The sequence below is a fragment of the Eriocheir sinensis genome, chromosome 60 (assembly GCF_024679095.1).
Source record: "Eriocheir sinensis breed Jianghai 21 chromosome 60, ASM2467909v1, whole genome shotgun sequence".
Taxonomy (NCBI): Eukaryota; Metazoa; Arthropoda; class Malacostraca; order Decapoda; family Varunidae; genus Eriocheir; species Eriocheir sinensis.
Genome location: NC_066568.1, coordinates 9,589,985 through 9,607,643, shown reverse-complemented (window position 1 = coordinate 9,607,643; position 17,659 = coordinate 9,589,985). Strand labels below are relative to the sequence as shown.

At 43.1% G+C, this 17,659-nt stretch overlaps 5 protein-coding genes across 34 annotated transcripts; 3 read left to right on the top strand and 2 right to left on the bottom strand.

Moving 5' to 3' along the window:
* Positions 1-4,728: 4,728 nt before the first annotated feature.
* Positions 4,729-8,449, bottom strand: LOC126985902 (methyltransferase-like 26). The gene is made up of 4 exons (XM_050841450.1): positions 8,200-8,449; positions 7,231-7,519; positions 6,494-6,712; positions 4,729-5,869 (listed from the first exon to the last, which is right to left on the bottom strand). The coding sequence occupies exons 2-4, from the start codon at positions 7,516-7,518 to the stop codon at positions 5,729-5,731; spliced, it is 648 nt and encodes a 215-aa protein (XP_050697407.1). The 5' UTR covers position 7,519; positions 8,200-8,449; the 3' UTR covers positions 4,729-5,728.
* On the top strand, positions 7,738-9,473 carry LOC126985627 (uncharacterized). The gene is made up of 2 exons (XM_050840782.1): positions 7,738-7,856; positions 8,849-9,473. Exons 1-2 carry the CDS (start codon positions 7,738-7,740, stop codon positions 9,471-9,473), a joined length of 744 nt encoding a protein of 247 aa, XP_050696739.1.
* LOC126985898 (single-strand selective monofunctional uracil DNA glycosylase-like) lies at positions 8,488-13,034 on the top strand. Of its 2 annotated transcripts, none has more exons than XM_050841417.1 (6): positions 8,488-8,646; positions 9,909-10,192; positions 10,956-11,075; positions 11,491-11,634; positions 12,179-12,331; positions 12,609-13,034. In XM_050841417.1, exons 2-6 carry the CDS (start codon positions 9,926-9,928, stop codon positions 12,720-12,722), a joined length of 798 nt encoding a protein of 265 aa, XP_050697374.1. In that variant the 5' UTR covers positions 8,488-8,646; positions 9,909-9,925; the 3' UTR covers positions 12,723-13,034. The 2 variants fall into 2 exon arrangements, with proteins under 2 accessions (XP_050697374.1, XP_050697376.1); XM_050841419.1 differs by having other exon boundaries at positions 8,494-8,646; positions 9,891-10,192.
* Positions 13,035-13,852: 818 nt separating this feature from the next.
* LOC126985903 (tRNA-specific adenosine deaminase 2-like) lies at positions 13,853-14,958 on the top strand. Its single transcript, XM_050841451.1, has one exon. It carries the CDS (start codon positions 13,865-13,867, stop codon positions 14,363-14,365), a length of 501 nt encoding a protein of 166 aa, XP_050697408.1. The 5' UTR covers positions 13,853-13,864; the 3' UTR covers positions 14,366-14,958.
* Positions 14,916-17,123, bottom strand: LOC126985899 (methyltransferase N6AMT1-like). Of its 29 annotated transcripts, none has more exons than XM_050841430.1 (3): positions 16,138-17,123; positions 15,964-15,999; positions 14,916-15,825 (listed from the first exon to the last, which is right to left on the bottom strand). In XM_050841430.1, the coding sequence occupies exon 1, from the start codon at positions 17,118-17,120 to the stop codon at positions 16,449-16,451; it is 672 nt and encodes a 223-aa protein (XP_050697387.1). In that variant the 5' UTR covers positions 17,121-17,123; the 3' UTR covers positions 14,916-15,825; positions 15,964-15,999; positions 16,138-16,448. The 29 variants fall into 29 exon arrangements, with proteins under 29 accessions (XP_050697387.1, XP_050697392.1, XP_050697401.1 ...); XM_050841435.1 differs by having other exon boundaries at positions 14,916-15,820; XM_050841444.1 differs by having other exon boundaries at positions 14,916-15,687.
* Positions 17,124-17,659: the final 536 nt, after the last annotated feature.

Below are 17,659 nucleotides of genomic sequence, written 5' to 3'. Positions count from 1 at the left end.
TTAAACTATGACAATTAACACGAGGAAACAGCTTAAGAAAGGAATACCAATAGTAGTGGTAGAGTGAGAGCCGCTGGAAAGGGACGGAGAGGCTGCAGAAGGGGCGCTCTCAGGCTGGCTGAAGTCCAACATAAACATTATCATCTGTATAAACTATGATATTAAGGACGTAGAATAACTAATAAAAGAATTATATAAGACAACGGAAGAGTGAGAGCCGCTAGAAAGGCGTATTCCAGTCACTACTGAAGGAGGCGACGAAGGGACCATCGTTGAGGCGACAGAAGGGGCGCTCGTAGACTCGCTACAATGGCCTACAGAAACACGATGAATTAAATAAACTATATCAAACCCGAAAAAAACAGCTGAATAAAGGAATAAATGAGAAAACGGAAGAGTGAGACCTGTAGGAGAGGTGTGCGAGGTGCCGCGACGAAGGGGCGAAGAGGGAGCAGAAGGGGCGCACTATCACTCGATCGGCAACACGCTTATTTAAAGGAACTGCGGCATTAAATACAATAAAACAGTTTAATAAAGAAATAAATAAGACAATGGATGAGTGATCGAGAGCCGCTGGAGGTGTTGCGACGGAGAGGCAGCAGAAGGAAGGGCTCTCAGATACTCTCATGCCCGTAAATAGCCCACAGGAACACGATATATTAAATAGGCGATGGAATTACAGACAAAATAGTAATGGGGACGGAAATACTGAAGACCATGGAGGAGTGAGAGCCGCTGGGAAGGTGTTAATTGTAAGCTTTGCGACGGAGAGGCAGCAGAAGGAAAGGCTCTCAGATACTCTCATGCCCGTAAATAGCCCGCAGGATCACGATTATTAGGTAGGCGATGGAATTACAGACAAAATAGTAATGGGGAAGGAAATACTGAAGACCATGGAGGAGTGAAAGCCGATAGGGTGTTAATTGTAAGCTATGGCGACGGAGAGGCAGCAGAAGGAAGGGCTCTCAGATACTCTCATGCCCGTAAATAGCCCGCAGGATCACGATATATTAAATAGGCGATGGAATTACAGACAAAATAGTAATGGGGAAGGAAATACTGAAGACCATGGAGGAGTGAGAGCCGCTGGGAAGGTGTTAATTGCATGTAAGCTGTGACGACGGAGAGGCAGCAGAAGGAAGGGCTCTCAGATACTCTCATGCCCGTAAATAGCCCACAAGAACACGATATATTAAATAGGCGATGGAATTAGCGACAAAATAGTAATGGGGACGGAAATACTGAAGACCATGGAGGAGTGAGAGCTGATAGGGTGTTGTAAGCTATGGCGACGGAGAGGCAGCAGAAGGAAGGGCTCTCAGATACTCTCATGCCCGTAAATAGCCCACAGGAACACGATATATTAAATAGGCGATGGAATTACAGACAAAATAGTAATGGGGACGGAAATACTGAAGACCATGGAGGAGTGAAAGCCGCTGGGAAGGTGTTTATTGTAAGCTATGGCGACGGAGAGGCAGCAGAAGGAAGGGCTCTCAGATACTCTCATGCCCGTAAATAGCCCGCAGGATCACGATTATTAGGTAGGCGATGGAATTAGCGACAAAATAGTAATGGGGAAGGAAATACTGAAGACCATGGAGGAGTGAGAGCTGCTGGGAAGGTGTTAATTGTAAGCAATGGCGACGGAGAGGCAGCAGAAGGAAGGGCTCTCAGATACTCTCATGCCCGTAAATAGCCCACAGGATCACGATTATTAGGTAGGCGATGGAATTATTATGGGCATTATATTATAGCTATCTTACCAGACTATCTTTTCTTCCTTCTATTTTTTTCCTTTTTACTTTTATCTCATTTATTTTTTCTCGTTTTTTTTCTGCTTCTAATAATTCCTCTTTCCCTCTTCCTCCTCCTCTTCCTAATTCCTCCTTTCATTAATCTTTTCTTCCTCTTATCAATTCCTCTTTATTTCTTCTTTCTCTTCCTCCTCTCATTCCTCTTTTCTTTTCCTCCTCGTCTTCTTCCTCTTCCTCTCCGTCCTTGCCGTAATAATAATAATAATAATAATAATAATAATAATAGGTAGATAAATAAATAAAAAGACATCATTGCAGTTCATCAATAACACAGATTTATTATTATTATTATTATTATTGTTACTAACACAACACAGTAAAAAATTAATCACAGTTTCCTATTAAATAAGTCCTGAATTTCTTTATTTTTATTATTATTATTATTATTATTATTATCATTATTAAGTATCTCATGGAATTATAGAGCACTGGAGAGAGAGAGAGAGAGAGAGAGAGAGAGAGAGAGAGAGAGAGAGAGAGAGAGAGAGAGAGAGAGAGAGAGAGAGAGAGTAAATAAATGCTCATATAAAGCCTTACAAATGCTCAGGACAAAAAACTTCTGAATTAACTTAAAAATAAATTCTTGCAAATCCTCAAATGCTAAAATCACATGTTTAAGGCACAACAAATTCTTAAACAGAGCGACACTGAAGGCAAATTCTGGTAAATGCTCCAATTGAAGTCTTACAAATGCTAAAATAATTCTTAAAGATGGAAATTCTAGCAAACATTCAAGTGGGAAAATTCTTATAAATGTTTGAATCAGAAAATCTTTAAAAAAATTCCTATAAATGCTGAAATTTTTTTTAGAAATCCTCAAAAACATCCAATAATTCTTAAAAGGAGTTCTTGCAAATGCCCGGAATGAATAAAGTTTTGCAAATATTAAAAATGAACATTAAAAAGGAAGTTGTGGTAAATATTCAAATGGAAATGTTCTTATAAAAATGTTCAAGGGACTAAAAAGTAATAAAAATTCCTATAAATGCTGAAAATGTTGGAAAAAATCTTATAAATGCTCCAGCCACCATAAAATTCTTAAAAAATGGAAATTCTTGCAAATTCTCAAATGGAAATGTCTTACAAATATTAAAATGAACATAAAAAAGGAAGTTCTTGCCAATACTCATCTGAAAAAAGTCTTACCAGAATATTCAAGCCACTAAATTAATTCCTGAAAAAATGGAGATTCTGGCAAATGCTCAAAATGGAAAAAAAATGTCTTACCAATGCTCAAGACATAGAAAATACTGAACAGACTTAATGGAAAATTCTGGCAAATGCTCAAAATGGAAAAATAAGTCTAACAAATGCTTGAGGAACAAAAAATTCTGAACTGACTTAGTGGAAATTCTTGGAAATGCTCAAAATGAAAAATAAAGTCTTACAAATGCTCAAGACATAGAAAATACTGAACAGACTTAATGGAAAATTCTGGCAAATGCTCAAAATGGAAAAATAAGTCTAACAAATGCTTGAGGAACAAAAAATTCTGAATTGACTTAATGGAAATTCTTGGAAATGCTCAAAATGAAAAATAAAGTCTTACAAATGCTCAAGACATAGAAAATACTGAACAGACTTAATGGAAAATTCTGGCAAATGCTCAAAATGGAAAAATAAGTCTAACAAATGCTTGAGGAACAAAAATTCTGAATTGACTTAATGGAAATTCTTGGAAATGCTCAAAATGAAAAATAAAGTCTTACAAATGCTCAAGACATAGAAAATACTGAACAGACTTAATGGAAAATTCTGGCAAATGCTCAAAATGGAAAAATAAGTCTAACAAATGCTTGAGGAAAAATTCTGAATAGACTCAATAGAAAATTCTTGCAAATGCTGAAATGGAAAAAAATCAAGCCCCCCCACCTGCTGGTATATATTTCTTTCTTCAATTTTATATGATTATAAACTGATTAATCTTACTTGGCTTTAAATTTTTCATAAGTGTACTGATAAATATTTTTCTCTTATAGTTTTGCATAATTATCCTGTTTAACAATTCTTCCTTTCTTAATATTGCATAATTATACTCATGAACCAATTCTTCCTTTTTAATATTGCATAATTATACCATCAAACTAGTTCTTGCTCTTTTAATATTGCATAATTATCCTGTTTAACAATTCTCCCTTCCTTAATATTACATAACTCACAACACTAGCCCACAACATCCCTCCACCAGAATAACTTAATACAAAACACCCATAACTTAACCAGCTAACATAACCTTCAACAACCAAGCTGCAAAGAACCAAAATAAATATATATAAAAAGTGTAGTACATCAATTTTCTAATACACCATACATCAATGTACATATACCAGCTCAAGCTACCGACGCGTGCTGTCCTTATACGTGTAGTGGAATGACATGTCTACGGTTATTATTCGACGGTCCAACTCTCGTAATTCACTGGTTTGACTCACTTGGCGTACCACCTACTGCCAGCCCTGGATTGACCATTAACCCGGTAGCAGTGACGGGCCAAATTTGTGGCTTTACCATGTACCAGCGACGGGCCAAATTTTTGCCATGATATTATCCTCCCAAAATAGATGATGCATAAACTGATCACAAATGGGTTTATATATTATGAAATGGTTTGAGTGAGTGATGATTTTTTCTCATTCTTCTCGCTAAGAGGGGCCTTTAACCCCTTCAATACAAGCAGACAAAACATAACCTCCATGCCATATCCTGGTTTTACAGACTACGTAGAATAGTCCAATGACCATGACGCACATACAGCGTCTCTAGGATATGGTTCGAGAGATGAAATGACTCATATACTGCGTCATGGTACTGAAGAGGTTAAGAAACATGATCCCAGCAGCTACCAGGTTAAGGAAGAGTGGCCCTACAGATTTTTTTTTTTCCAGTGCCAGATTTACAATGGACCATGGTGTAAATGTTGCAGCTGAACCAGGGCCCACAAAAAGGGGGTGCACAATAAAATAAAGTATTGTTTTTATTTCGAATTACATATATATGGGGGGTGAGGTGCCATAATCTATTCAGTGCTTAGGGCCTCTAAAGGTCTTTATTCGGCCCTGCCTACTGCATTCGACTCAACTCTATGTTCTTTTGCTATTAATTTGTGGGTTAAGTTTCCTTTCTTTTATTGGCTTAAGCTTTCTTTCTTCTGTTATTAATATGTGGCTTTTAACCTTATGTTTTTCTGCTCTTAAATATCTGACTTAACCTTTGGCTGGTTTACTATTAATATGATTCGGTTTACGTTAGTACACGTATATTTAATCATTATTTTCTTGTTCTCAAATGAAATGGAATACGAAATCTTTACTTGTCACAACTGAGTGATGACAAGACTCACTCACACACACACAACCTCACATGAATAAAACAAGGTAAATAAGTAACTAAATAAATAAATGTTCTAGTAAATAATAATAATAGTAGTGAGTCTTCGTAAAAATCACAGCGAGAGTTGATTTGCTGAATAATAACCGTGGAATTTATACTACAAGTGAGATGCTTGCCGAGTGTAAAAATATAGACGTACGCGCAGTGGAAAAATATATATAAGCGTGACGAGTGCATGGTTATGAAACAAACGCACGAACACACACTCTATGCCATGATGGACCCTAGGCTGAGAGTTCTTCTTTGGTTCGTCGTGTTATGTGTTGACGCGACGTCTGCTATGGAAGTGAACCCCAGCACCAACGCATGCACACACACACACACTAGCCTTCCGATGTGGTAGTGATGATGGTGGTGGTGGTGGTGTTGATATATGAGGTTTGGTCCAGCACAAACCACCACCACCACAAGAGAGAGAGACCACCACCACCATCCAACATCACTAACATCACCATCCACCTCCTCCTTCTTCCCCTACCTCCTCCTCCTCCTCCTCCACCTCCTTCTCCTCTTCCTCCTCCTCACTCCTCCCCAGTCTTCTGCCACACCAGTATCTTGTTATTGGCGGGCATATTGAACATTGCGTCGAACACCATCCCGTTCTTCTTTGCCTCCTTCTCCAGGTCATCCACGTCGCGCAGGCCCCAGGCAGAATTCTGGCTCTGTAGGGGAAGGTTAGGTTAGGTTAAGTCAGGTATACAGATCCTACGAGGGCTGATGATCCTAAAGCTGAGTTATCCATAATATTTCTTCCTTATATTATATTATTTACGAGTGCCTTACTTTATGAGCGTTTTAAGTTACGAGCAAAAAAAATCACAATGAATCCCTTGATTTACGAGCGGTGACTTGGCGTAGGAGCATCCTGTTTGTATAAATCGAAGACTTGGGCATGGGTTCCCTTTGTTCGCCTCAAGATGAGAGCGCTCAGAGCGGAAAACAATGGGAATGGGGTCCCAGTCCATGTTGTACACTCGCAGAGATAGCACCCGCGCCCTCGTGTCCGCTTACGTTTGAGGTCTAGTGTGAGATCTTTGTGTTTTCAACCCTACAGTATGCATTCGTATTGGTTAATGAGCTTTTGGTTAGCAAGCGAAATTCCGGAATGAATTAAGCTCATAAACTGCGGTATGACTAAAAAAACAGCCAAAAAACAAGATGGCACCACTATAAACACTCACCTGCACCACAACGGGGTGGGCTGACCATCAAGCCCCACCAGTGAAAAAGCCTAAGGGTGCAATAAGCTGTGACGTAAAAAAAAAAAAAAAAAGCCTTCCACTCACCTTGAGGGATGCGTCAAAGGCCACGTTGCTTTCAGGCGTGATCTCCCCGTGGATGGCATAGGGCCCATAGGTGACCATGATGCCCTTGGGCCGCAGGAGCCTCCCAGCGGCGGTGAAGAGACCCTCGGTGCACTCCCAGGGCGTGATGTGGACCATGTTGATGTTCAGTATGAGGTCCAGCGAACCATCACCCATGTCGCCGGGCCACTCGCTGACAGGCTAAGGGAAGGAGGGAGCTTTAGGGGCAGGTTGAGTTAAGTTAGCTGGATTTTTTTTATGTCAGAGGTTAGTGAGGGTAAGGCTGACTTAGGTTAGGATTTTTCTCCCTTTTTTATCATAGTTTAGTTAGGCTAGGATACGTATGGGTAGAAAGTTAGGTTAGGACAGGGTAGATTAGGTTAAGCCAGGGTAGGTTAAGGAAGGTTAGAGCAGGGTAGGTTAGGTTAGGGCAGGGTAGATTAGCTTAAAGACAGGGTAAGTTAAGTTAGGTTAGGACATAGTAGGTTAGCTAAGATAGGATAGATTCAGTTAGGAAAAGATAGATTAAGTTAAGATAATGTGGATTAGATTAGGATAGGTAAAGTTAGGCAGCCCCATACCCTAGAAATCCAACACCTTTACTCACACCCACACACCCACATAATCCCCACACCCACACACACACATAATCCCCATGCCCACACACACATACTCACCATGCCCATGCACACATACACTCACACCACACCCCCACGTACCTTACAAACATCAATCAGCAGCGGCTCCGACACAGTCGTCAATCCTTCATCCTTGAGGTACGCCTTGATGCTCTCGATGTACTTCTCCTCCACGTCGGACGGTCGCCACTGGACCCTAGGGAAGCGGCGGGCCAGGTGGACGACATGCTGGCCGGTGCCGGAGGAGATCTCGAGGGCCTTGAGGTCACTGTCAGGGCCAAATTTTTCTGGTATGACGTCGTCGAGGACCAAGGCGATGGGCTCCTTGTTGTTCTCCGGAGCCTGAAGAACCAGCTTGCCCTCAGCCATCCTGTGGGGGGAGTTTACCTGTTTATCTCACTCATAAAGTTTTATGGCAAAGTTATATATGCAGCCCTCCCAGCAACAGCCCCGGAGACCCTGCCAGCACCCAGCCCATGACATGACAGGCCAAACCTTTTCAACACTGCCTGAAGGGATGAGAGAAAGAAAGAACTGCTCAGTGGATGAGTTCAAAGAGTCTCACTACTCTCCTGAGGGCAGTGCCAGATGAACCACCAGTGCCAGGCTACACTGCAAGTGCCCAGGCAACAACAAACTAAATACCAGGCCATGTGGCCCTCACCACCAGCAGGGCTGGTCACAGGCCAAGTGGCCCTCAGAGATGGGTACACCAGCAGGGCTGGACACAGGCCTTCACCATGTCCCAATATCTTTCGTCATCTTAACCCTTATCCTAATTCTGTCCTGGCCCCTTAAATCCCCCGCACAACCCCCTCATATCATGCCACCCGAGAGTGGCTCTCTGCGCCCTGCGGGTCCCCTACTAGAAATGAAATGAAAAAAAAGTGTCCCTCACTGATGGGCACACCGTAAACACTTCAATCCGCTCCTTCCTACACACGTTCCTCCCCCCCTTCTTCCTACCTTGCCCCGCCCCATCGGCTGTTCCCTCACACACTCCCCGGTGTGGGTACACACACACACACACACAGGTGTGGCCAGCCTTACGTGGTCGGCAGTCCCTCGCTCGCAGAAGGATGAACAAAAATGTCTCTCCTGCTGCTGCTGCCTCCTTGTGAAGATCTCGAGGCTTTCTGTCGTCGTAACTCTCAGGTTTTCTTCCGTATTTAGCCTTTACTTATTCTCCTCTCTTCGTTTCCAGCTTCCCTTTCCTGTGAGTTCCTTCACAAAACTGTAGACAGGAAAAGTGGCGAAATCCTGCAGCGGGGCGTGAACCACACGGCTCAGTGACGCGCCGCTGGCAACTGTGTGCGTGTGTGTGTGTGTGTGCGTGTGTGTTTGAGTGTGTGCGTGTGTGTGTGTGTGACAGCCGCGGCACGTGACGCTGCCGCCGCCCGCAGGCATTTAAAGGCCGGGGAACCAGAATACAAGGAAAACACACAAGAGCTGGGTGCACAGTGAAGACAAAACACCGAAGAACAAGAAGAGGACTGAGTAAGCATAACATAAGGAGGACAGCTGTGTGCCTAGTGAAGTAATTAAACGTTGGGTGTGTCAGACTTTGGCCCTCGAGATATGGCACCCCAAGACAGGAAGGGAGTGATGGAGGGGGAATTAAGGCTTTGACAGGGGAGAGTGTAAGTGACAGCCCACACAGCCCTACCACCCCTACCCTTGTCAACCTCATCCCTGAAAGCCCCATCCCTGAAAGCCCCATCCCTGCCAGCCCCATCCCTGAAAGCCCCATCCCTGCCAGCCCCATCCCTGAAGGCCCCATCCCTGAAAGCCCCATCCCCATCCCTGAAAGCCCCATCCCTGCCAGCCCCATCCCTGCCAGCCCCATCCCTGAAAGCCCCATCCCTGAAAGCCCCATCCCTGCCAGCCCCATCCCTGAAAGCCCCATCCCCATCCCTGAAAGCCCCATCCCTGACAGCCCCATCCCTGCCAGCCCCATCCCTGAAAGCCCCATCCCTGCCAGCCCCATCCCTGAAAGCCCCATCCCTGCCAGCCCCATCCCTGAAAGCCCCATCCCCATCCCTGAAAGCCCCATCCCTGACAGCCCCATCCCTGCCAGCCCCATCCCTGAAGGCCCCATCCCTGCCATCCCCATCCCAGCCAGCCCCATCCCTGACAGCTCCATCCCTGCCAACCCTTCCCCAGGCCACACAGCATTCTCTAGGGGCTGTTTGGACATGACAGGGACAAGTAACAGCCCCTATACCCCCACAAGCCTTCCCAAGACCACACAGCTTCCTCTAGACCAGGGCTACTCTACTGGCTGCCTGCGGTCTGAATACGGGTTTTCTGAGTATTGTAGTTAGACCCCAGGCTACAGGAGTAGAATATATTTAGATTTATTCTCCTCCCGAAATTGACCTCTCTTTCGGCCACTCCTTTGAACTATTTTTTTATTGGAACAGTGATTAGCCAGCTATTTTTTCATTATTGTTTCCTTTTTTTTGCCCTTGAGCTGTTTCCTTTGCTGTAGAAAAAAAAAAAATAATAATAATAACCTAATATAACCTACCTAGGAGCCTGAGGTCAAGCTACACTCTTTATCCAGACCTTGGCTTTTTTTTTCATTGTTTCCTTTTTTTTGCCCTTAACCTGTTTCCTTTGCTGTAAAAAAAAAAAAAAAGAACTAACCTAACCTACCTGGGAGCCTGAGGTCAAGCTACACTGTTTATCCGGATCTCGCTTACCCTCGAACTTGCCTAACGGACCTTTCCTCATAATAGTTGAATATACCCATGCAGTCTTGGGCTTCCTGAAGATGGCAGCGTCGAGTAACAGCCCACAGTCCCCCGCCAACCCTACCCCAGACCACAACGCCATCTCTAGGGGCTACCTGGACATCGAGCAAGCCCTGGGCGGGAGGCTGATGGGTTTAGGGTACGGCAAGGCTGTCAAATACGTCTACAACCCCATCGATTACGCCGGGGAGCTCCACGAGGACTTTGTTGTCAAGTTCTGCCGGGGCCCGAAAAAGGTTCTGCTGTTAGGGATGAACCCGGGGCCCTGGGGCATGGGGCAGACCGGGGTTAGTGTGACGCCCGGCTCTTGGGGTTTGGAGGAGGAGTTCTTGCATCGGCACAGTCTTTATTTATTTATTTATTGTTTTTTTAGCAGTTCAGTTGATGGTGTGATGTATAGCCTTTGAAATGCCACTTGCCACTATTATTATTATTATTATTATTATTATTATTATTATTATTATTATTATTATTATTATTATTATTTTGTATTTCTCCTTCCTAACTGCCATTTGTATTTATTTATCATCCATTATGTATATGTATTTCTCTGCCCATAACACTGATTTATATATTTATTCATAGATGCTTAGTATATGTCTATTGGATATATATAAGTTAGTTGCCTAAGAAGTTTCAGGTTATAAAAAGGCTCATCATGTTTAACTGTTAGTATTATTATAAGAAAACTTTTGTATGTACTCTAATGATCATTACAGTAGGTTTAAAATATTTCAAAGGCTCCTTCCTGTTAGCTCTTGCATGTACTAATCATGATCATTAAGAAAGAAAGGTTAAGAAAGGAAGGAAAGAATAGTTAAGAAAGAAAGGTTAAAAAAGGAAAGAATGGTTAAGAAAGGAAAGAAAAAGAAAGAAAGGTTAAAAAAGAAAGGAAAAAAAGATTGAGATAGGTTTCAAATGTATAAATCAAATGTTCCTTGTTATCAGTATCCCTTCTGATGTGTGAATAATATTACAAGAAAACTTTTACATGTATAATCCTGACCATAACAAGTATTTCCAATGTATCCAAATGTTCGTCTCCGCCAGGTTCCTTTTGGCCACGTGGGGTACGCAAGGGACTGGCTGGGCGTGAGGGGGGAGGTGCAGCGGCCCGTCCAGGAGCACCCCAAGCGGCCTGCACTGGGGCTCACATGTACTAGGAACGAGGTGAGGGGATGTGCTTGCAGCTGTGACAGGAGTAGATGGCGCCACTATAAACACTTGCCTGCGCCATGATGGGCTGGGGCCGAATACCATCCAGGCCCCTCAAGCAAGCCTTCTGGCGCAATAGGCGGAGACGTAAAAAAAAAATAATAATAATAATAACAATAATAATGAAACTAGGATTTAAGTTGTAAGAATTAATATATAACTAAAAACACTCATTAAATGGAAATATATTAACAGTAATAGCACTAATTTGTTCTGAGGTTCCCATAAACTGCTTAGGGTAAAGAGAAAGTGTAATAAATAAAAGTGTACTGGTTCCTTCTTTGCCCGTAGAATTTTTAGGAAGTGCAGGTATTGATAGAAGGTAAATGCTTGACCTGAATGTCTTGACCTTTGACCCTTGCCGCCATAGGTGAGTGGAGATCGCATGTGGAGTCTGCTGAAGGAGCTGAGTGGCACCCCGGACGTCCTCTTCAGGCACGTCTTCCTCCGCAACTACTGCCCGGTCTTCTTCCTCAAGGACACGGCCAAGAACGTGACGCCGGCCGAGCTCAGGGTGTGTAGTGCCTAAGGTTAACCCGGTAGCAGCGACGGACCAAATTTGTGGCTTTACCGTGTACCAGCGACGGGCCAAATTTTTCCCATGATATAAACCCCCAAAATAGATGATGCATAAACTGATCACAAATGCATTGATAGGTATATATTATGAAATGGTTTGGGTGAGAGATGATTTTTTCTCATCAATCGCTTAGAGGGGCCTTTAAGAAACATGATCCCCGCAGCTCCCGGGTTAAGTGCTGCCATTACCAGCCTGACACACTCCCTCATGTCCAAGGGAGCACACAGGGTCCCTGCTCCACCACTGTAAAGGGATGGAGAGAAAAAGATAAAATGGTTGAAAAGTGGTCTTATAATGAACTTGAGGTTTGCTTACTAGGGATGCAACCCTGGGCTTGTATATTAAGTGCACCCTACTACATGATATTAACAATGCTTTTTGGACTTTTTTTTTTTTTTTTTACAACAAAGGAGACAGCTCAAGGGCACACAAAAAAAGAAAACAATAATAAAAAAAAGCTATTAATTTTTATCCCCAGGTGGCAGAGCGCAGTGCCTTGGAGGCAGAGTGTGACGCATCGCTGGTGGCGGCGGTGCGGCTACTGGGGGTGGAGCACGTGGTTGGGATCGGGAAGTACGCCACGGACCGCACCAACGCAGCGCTGCGATCGGCTGGGCTGGAGGGCATCAAGGTGTGTGTGTGTGTGTGTGTAGGTATGTGGGTTTAACTAGGCTACAATATCAGATTATACCCCTACCTTTTTTTATTTCCATGGAGGTATAGGTGTGTGTGTGGGAGTGTGTGTGTTTACCTAGTGTGGTCTTGTCTCTATATCTATATTTGTCCAATTTTTCCTTAAATTACCTCACTCGCTGCCTCCATGACTTCCTCTTTTAGCTCATTCCAAGTATATATATTTTTATGGGGAACAATTTTACTTTTTTGTGTTGACGTGTTCCCCTCCGCAGGTCATCACACTCATGCACCCTAGCCCCATCAACCCCGCTGCCAACAAGGGCTGGAGGGACATAGCCATTGACCAGCTGACCCAGGGTGGCGTGCTGCACTACTTCAAGCCTTAGGGCCACTTTCACAGTACGCCATGGGGGGTTAGTAAGCCTTCCAACCGATACCAAAGACTTTGATAATTCCTTTGTATAGTGTTTGCTGTTCGCATCTAAGTTAAGAAATTTGAAGAAGCCATACGGGACGTCTTTTGTGTATCTGGTGTTGCAGCGAGAACTGATTGTGGAGTGTAGAAGATTGAATAGCTTGGTTGAGGCCATTACTGAGCCACTGTGTTGGAGTGTGATATTGGCCCTTAGACACAGATGCAGACCAATAAGATTTAGAATACTGAACCATGAGAGAGGAAGACCTAAGATTTCCATAACTTAGGCAGACTCATCTATGCAGAGGTGAAATAAGGGGTGTTACTGACTTACAATCATATAGTGCAATAAGTAAGTTTTACCTTTATGCATAGGAGAAATTAGGCCTGTTTGCAATACTCACATTCTTTTAGTTCAATAAGCAATTTTAACCTTTGTATAGAAGGTTAATAGGGGCCACAAGGCATCCATAGTTTAGGGAAATAGAAAGATAGATAAATAGATGGATAGGTATAGATAGAATAAGTGTAGATAGGTAGATAGATAAAATGAAATAAAATAAAATTGTAGTCAAGAATAAAGAAAGAAAACGGTGAAAAATAAGCTTGAAAATTTCCACAACAACTTCGACCGAGAGAAAAATTCACTTCCCGTCATTTTACTTAAGCTGCTCCTAATAAAATAATGACAAAGAAAATGGAGGATGCATAAATAACATCGCAATCAAATAAGTCAGTAAAGAAATCCCCACAACAACTTTAAAAACAATTATAAAAACCACCTTCTGTCACTCTACCCAAGCCCCCCCTAATAAAACAGGCTAAAGAAAACGGAGGATGCATTTATAAGGGCAGTGTAATAAAATAGGAAGGAACGACAGGCTTGAAAATCATAACTAACCATAACAATAGCATAAAACCACCTTCCATCACTTTACCCAAGCCCCCCCTAATAAAACAGATTAACGAAAATGGAGGAGGCATTTATAAGGGCAATGTAATAAAATAGGAAGGATCTACAGGCTTGAAAATCATATACCTAACCATAACAATAGCTTAAAACCACCTTCTGTTATTATACCTAAGCCACCCCTAATTAAACAACGCGCAACCATGAAGAAAATGGAGGAGGCATTCATGGAGGAGGCATTCGAGCAGGCGAGGGAGGCATTGGTGGCTGGGGAGGTGCCAGTGGGCTGCGTCTTCGTCTACAACAACACCATCATCGCGAGGGGACGCAACACCGTCAACGAGACCCACAACGCAACCCGACACGCTGAGATAAACTGCGTCGATCGAACCCTAGACTGGTGCCGAGCTATGGGGTTGGACCAGAGAGCTGTGTTCCCTGCGATCGAAATTTACGTAACCGTTGAGCCTTGTGGGATGTGCGCGGATGCCTTAGGACAGCTGGGCGTGGCTAGGCTAGTGTACGGATGCTCTAATGATCGTTTTGGGGGCTGCGGTTCGGTGGTTGATGTCCCACGTATGTACGAACACACGTATGGGATTGTTGAGGGTGTGAGGGCGGGAGACGCAATTCAACTCCTTAAGGATTTCTACAAGGGTGAAAATCCGAATGCACCGACAGATAAGGCTAAGAGAAAAGTGTGAATAGTGGGGCCAAGTAGTAGTGGTAGTAGTAGTAGTTGTAGTTATTTTTTTCTTTATTTTTGTATGTATATAATTTCAACTTTTTTTGTTTCCGAGATCGTGTTAGTTGCTAAGACTCCTGTTATTTATTTTTCGTAATTTCGTTTTTCTTCCATTTTTATAATATGTTTCTGTTGGTAAGATTGAGTTCCTGTTTATATCTAATAGTTTTGTGTTACTGAACTTGTGTTGCTGTGAGAGATTTTCGTGTAGTGGTAGAAGGAAGAGGAGGAGGAGGAGGAGAAAGGGAAGAGGGGAAGATTGAGGCACTGATGGTTTGAGGGATTAAGGTGCCAGAGATAGATAGATACACATAGATGGATAGATAGAGTCGTAGTAGATAGACACACTGCCTTGAATAGGGGAATAGGTTGTGTTAGATATAGATAGTAATAGTAGTAGTAGTAGAGGGAAAAATCAAACATTCTTTCACATAAGCAGGTTTATTATTGAATTATTTTGCCATAGACTTTTTATAGCACCATTTTTACACACAGGTGGGCATCCCTACACACACACACACACACACACACACACACACACACACACACACATGCATTCCACCTTATTTAAATCACATTGGTATTCCTACACATTAATTAGTATGTATGTATGTATGTATAACAATTTGATGTATTACTCGAAAATAAACTTTTTAATGTATACAGTAATCTATTGTCCCTATGGCTAACACCCTCACTACAGCGACCTCCCTCTCTCTCTCTCTCTCTCTCTCTGGGTCTAAGGTAAGAAAAGTAGACTTAAATATAATGTAGTTAATGTGATGAATACCTGACTTAATATTATGTAATTGAGAGGGAAAGTATGTCAATCTAATGTACTTAATGCAATGGTAACCTGATTTAGTGTTTGCCTAATTGAAAGGGAAAGAAATTAAAGGTAGATTTAAATATAATGTAGTTAATGTGATGATTACCTGACAGTGTTGTGTAACTGAGAGGGAATGGAAGTACATCGATATAATGTACTTAATGCAATGGTCTGTGTGTGGCTGAGTGGTCTGTGTGTGGGTGCCAGTGTTCAGTTACTGCCAAGTGGCCCAAGACTACCCACATGCTGTCCTGAAGACCATATATCAACCTGGACTCTAGATTCTCTCCCTAGACAAGAGGATCAGTGATGAGTTCCATGGGACAGGATGAGAGAAGCAAGATGATGGTACCATTATTAACACTTGCTGAGGCTGCCCACCAGGCACCCCATGAAAGACCACCATCAGCGTAAGAAAGAAAAAAATTAATATAGTGTTGCCCTGACCTGACCTGATCTAAAAATAATGTACTTAACGCAACAAAGACCTTACGTATGGAGAGAAATGTAATGAGTCTTGGGAAGTTGTCACACAGCCTATCACCGGCGTAAGAAAGAAAAAAATTAATATAGTATTGCCCTGACCTGACCTGATCTAAAAATAATGTACTTAACGCAACAAAGACCTTATGTATGGAGAGAAATGTAATGAGTCTTGGGAAGTTGTCACACAGCCTATCACCGGCATAAGAAAGAAAAAAATGAACATAGTGCTGCATTGACCTGACCTGATCTAAAAATAATGTACTTAATGCAACAGAGACCTTACGTATGGAGAGAAATGTAATGAGTCTTGGGAAGTTGTCACACAGCCTATCATCAGCGTAAGAGAGAAAAAAATTAATATAGTGTTGCCCTGACCTGACCTGATCTAAAAATAATGTACTTAACGCAACAGAGACCTTACGTATGAATAGAGAGAAATGTAATGAGTCTTGGGAAGTTGTCACACAGCCTATCACCAGTGTAAGAAAGAAAAAAATTAATATAGTGTTGCCCTGACCTGACCTGACCTGATCTAAAAATAATGTACTTAATGCAACAAAGACCTTACTTAAACCTTACTTATGGATAGAGGAAAATGCAATGAGCCTTGGCAAGTTATCACACACCCTCGCGCACATACTTTAGAAAGTGGACAAAAATAAAGGAAAATAAATAAAAATAAAATACCCCCCCAAAGTTGTATAAATAAATAAAAATCCCGCTCCCTTTACACAAACTCCCCCTTGCGCATAAACCTCAAGACCGACAGTTTCTCCGGGCCAGTCACCCTCGACAGCACACACTCCCCCTCGAACCCCAAGCCAGACATGACCTCCACCACTTCCTGCGGCTTATTCTCCTTCACCACCACCAGGTAGAACACACCATCCTCTGACAGCACCTCCGGGACCCTAGGGAAGAGCCGATCCATGACCTCGCGACCCGACACACCTCCCGCCCATGTGTGTTCGAGGTCACCGCTCCCGACCTCATCCGAAGGGGTCACGACGTAAGGCGGATTGAAGATTAGGACGTCGATTCCGCCAGGTTGAATTCCTCTGGTCAAATCTGTGTTGATCGCATGTACGGTGACCCGGTTCAAGGTCGCAGTGTCTCGGGTCACACGGCATGCCCTAGGGTTGATGTCGGTCGCCAGGTAGAGCCGCTGTGACCCCAGGGCAGTCGCCAGGGCAGTTATAACGACCCCTGAACCTGACCCGACTTCCATACAGACGGTTGGGTTTTTGGAGCGTAAAAGGTCAAGGTCACTCTCGAGGGCGTCAATGAGGAGAAAGGTGTCCTCAGAGGGGTCGTAGATGTGGTCGAGGTCGTCAGGGGTGATGTGGTGGAAGAGAGGTGTGGTGATTGTGGTGGAGGTGGTGTCCTTGCTAAGCTTCATTTTTTATTTCCTTTTCTTTCTTTCTAACTTACTTTTTTCCTTCCCTTTTTTTTCCTGTTTTCTTCCTTCTTCTGTCTCACTTTTATTCTCCTTTTTCTGGTTCTTCTCCTCTTCTTCTGTTGACTCTGCTACTGCCTTGTGTAAGCCTACCGGCCTCGTGCAGACTCCTTACGTTCTTATGTTCTTACTATCCCTTCTCCTCCTCCTCCTCCTCCTCTTCTTCTTCTAATTAAACATTCTTCTATCTCCTCTCTGATATCGACAACACTTCATCCCCTTCTCCTCCTCCTCCTACATAATACACAGATACATAGACAGACAGACAGATTACTATACTAATGACTAGATAATGTTATAGATCAGACAGGCAAGGAGGGAAGGACAGGGCAAGGAGGGAAGGGGGAACTTAAGCCTGTATTTTTAAACCTATCGGCACCTTAGTTTGCTTCTATGAAAAGCCTGGGATTCTCATGGACTGTTTCGTGACCCTAGTGATAATTTAACCCGACTTCTGTGCCTTGAGAGGGAAAAACAGGGTT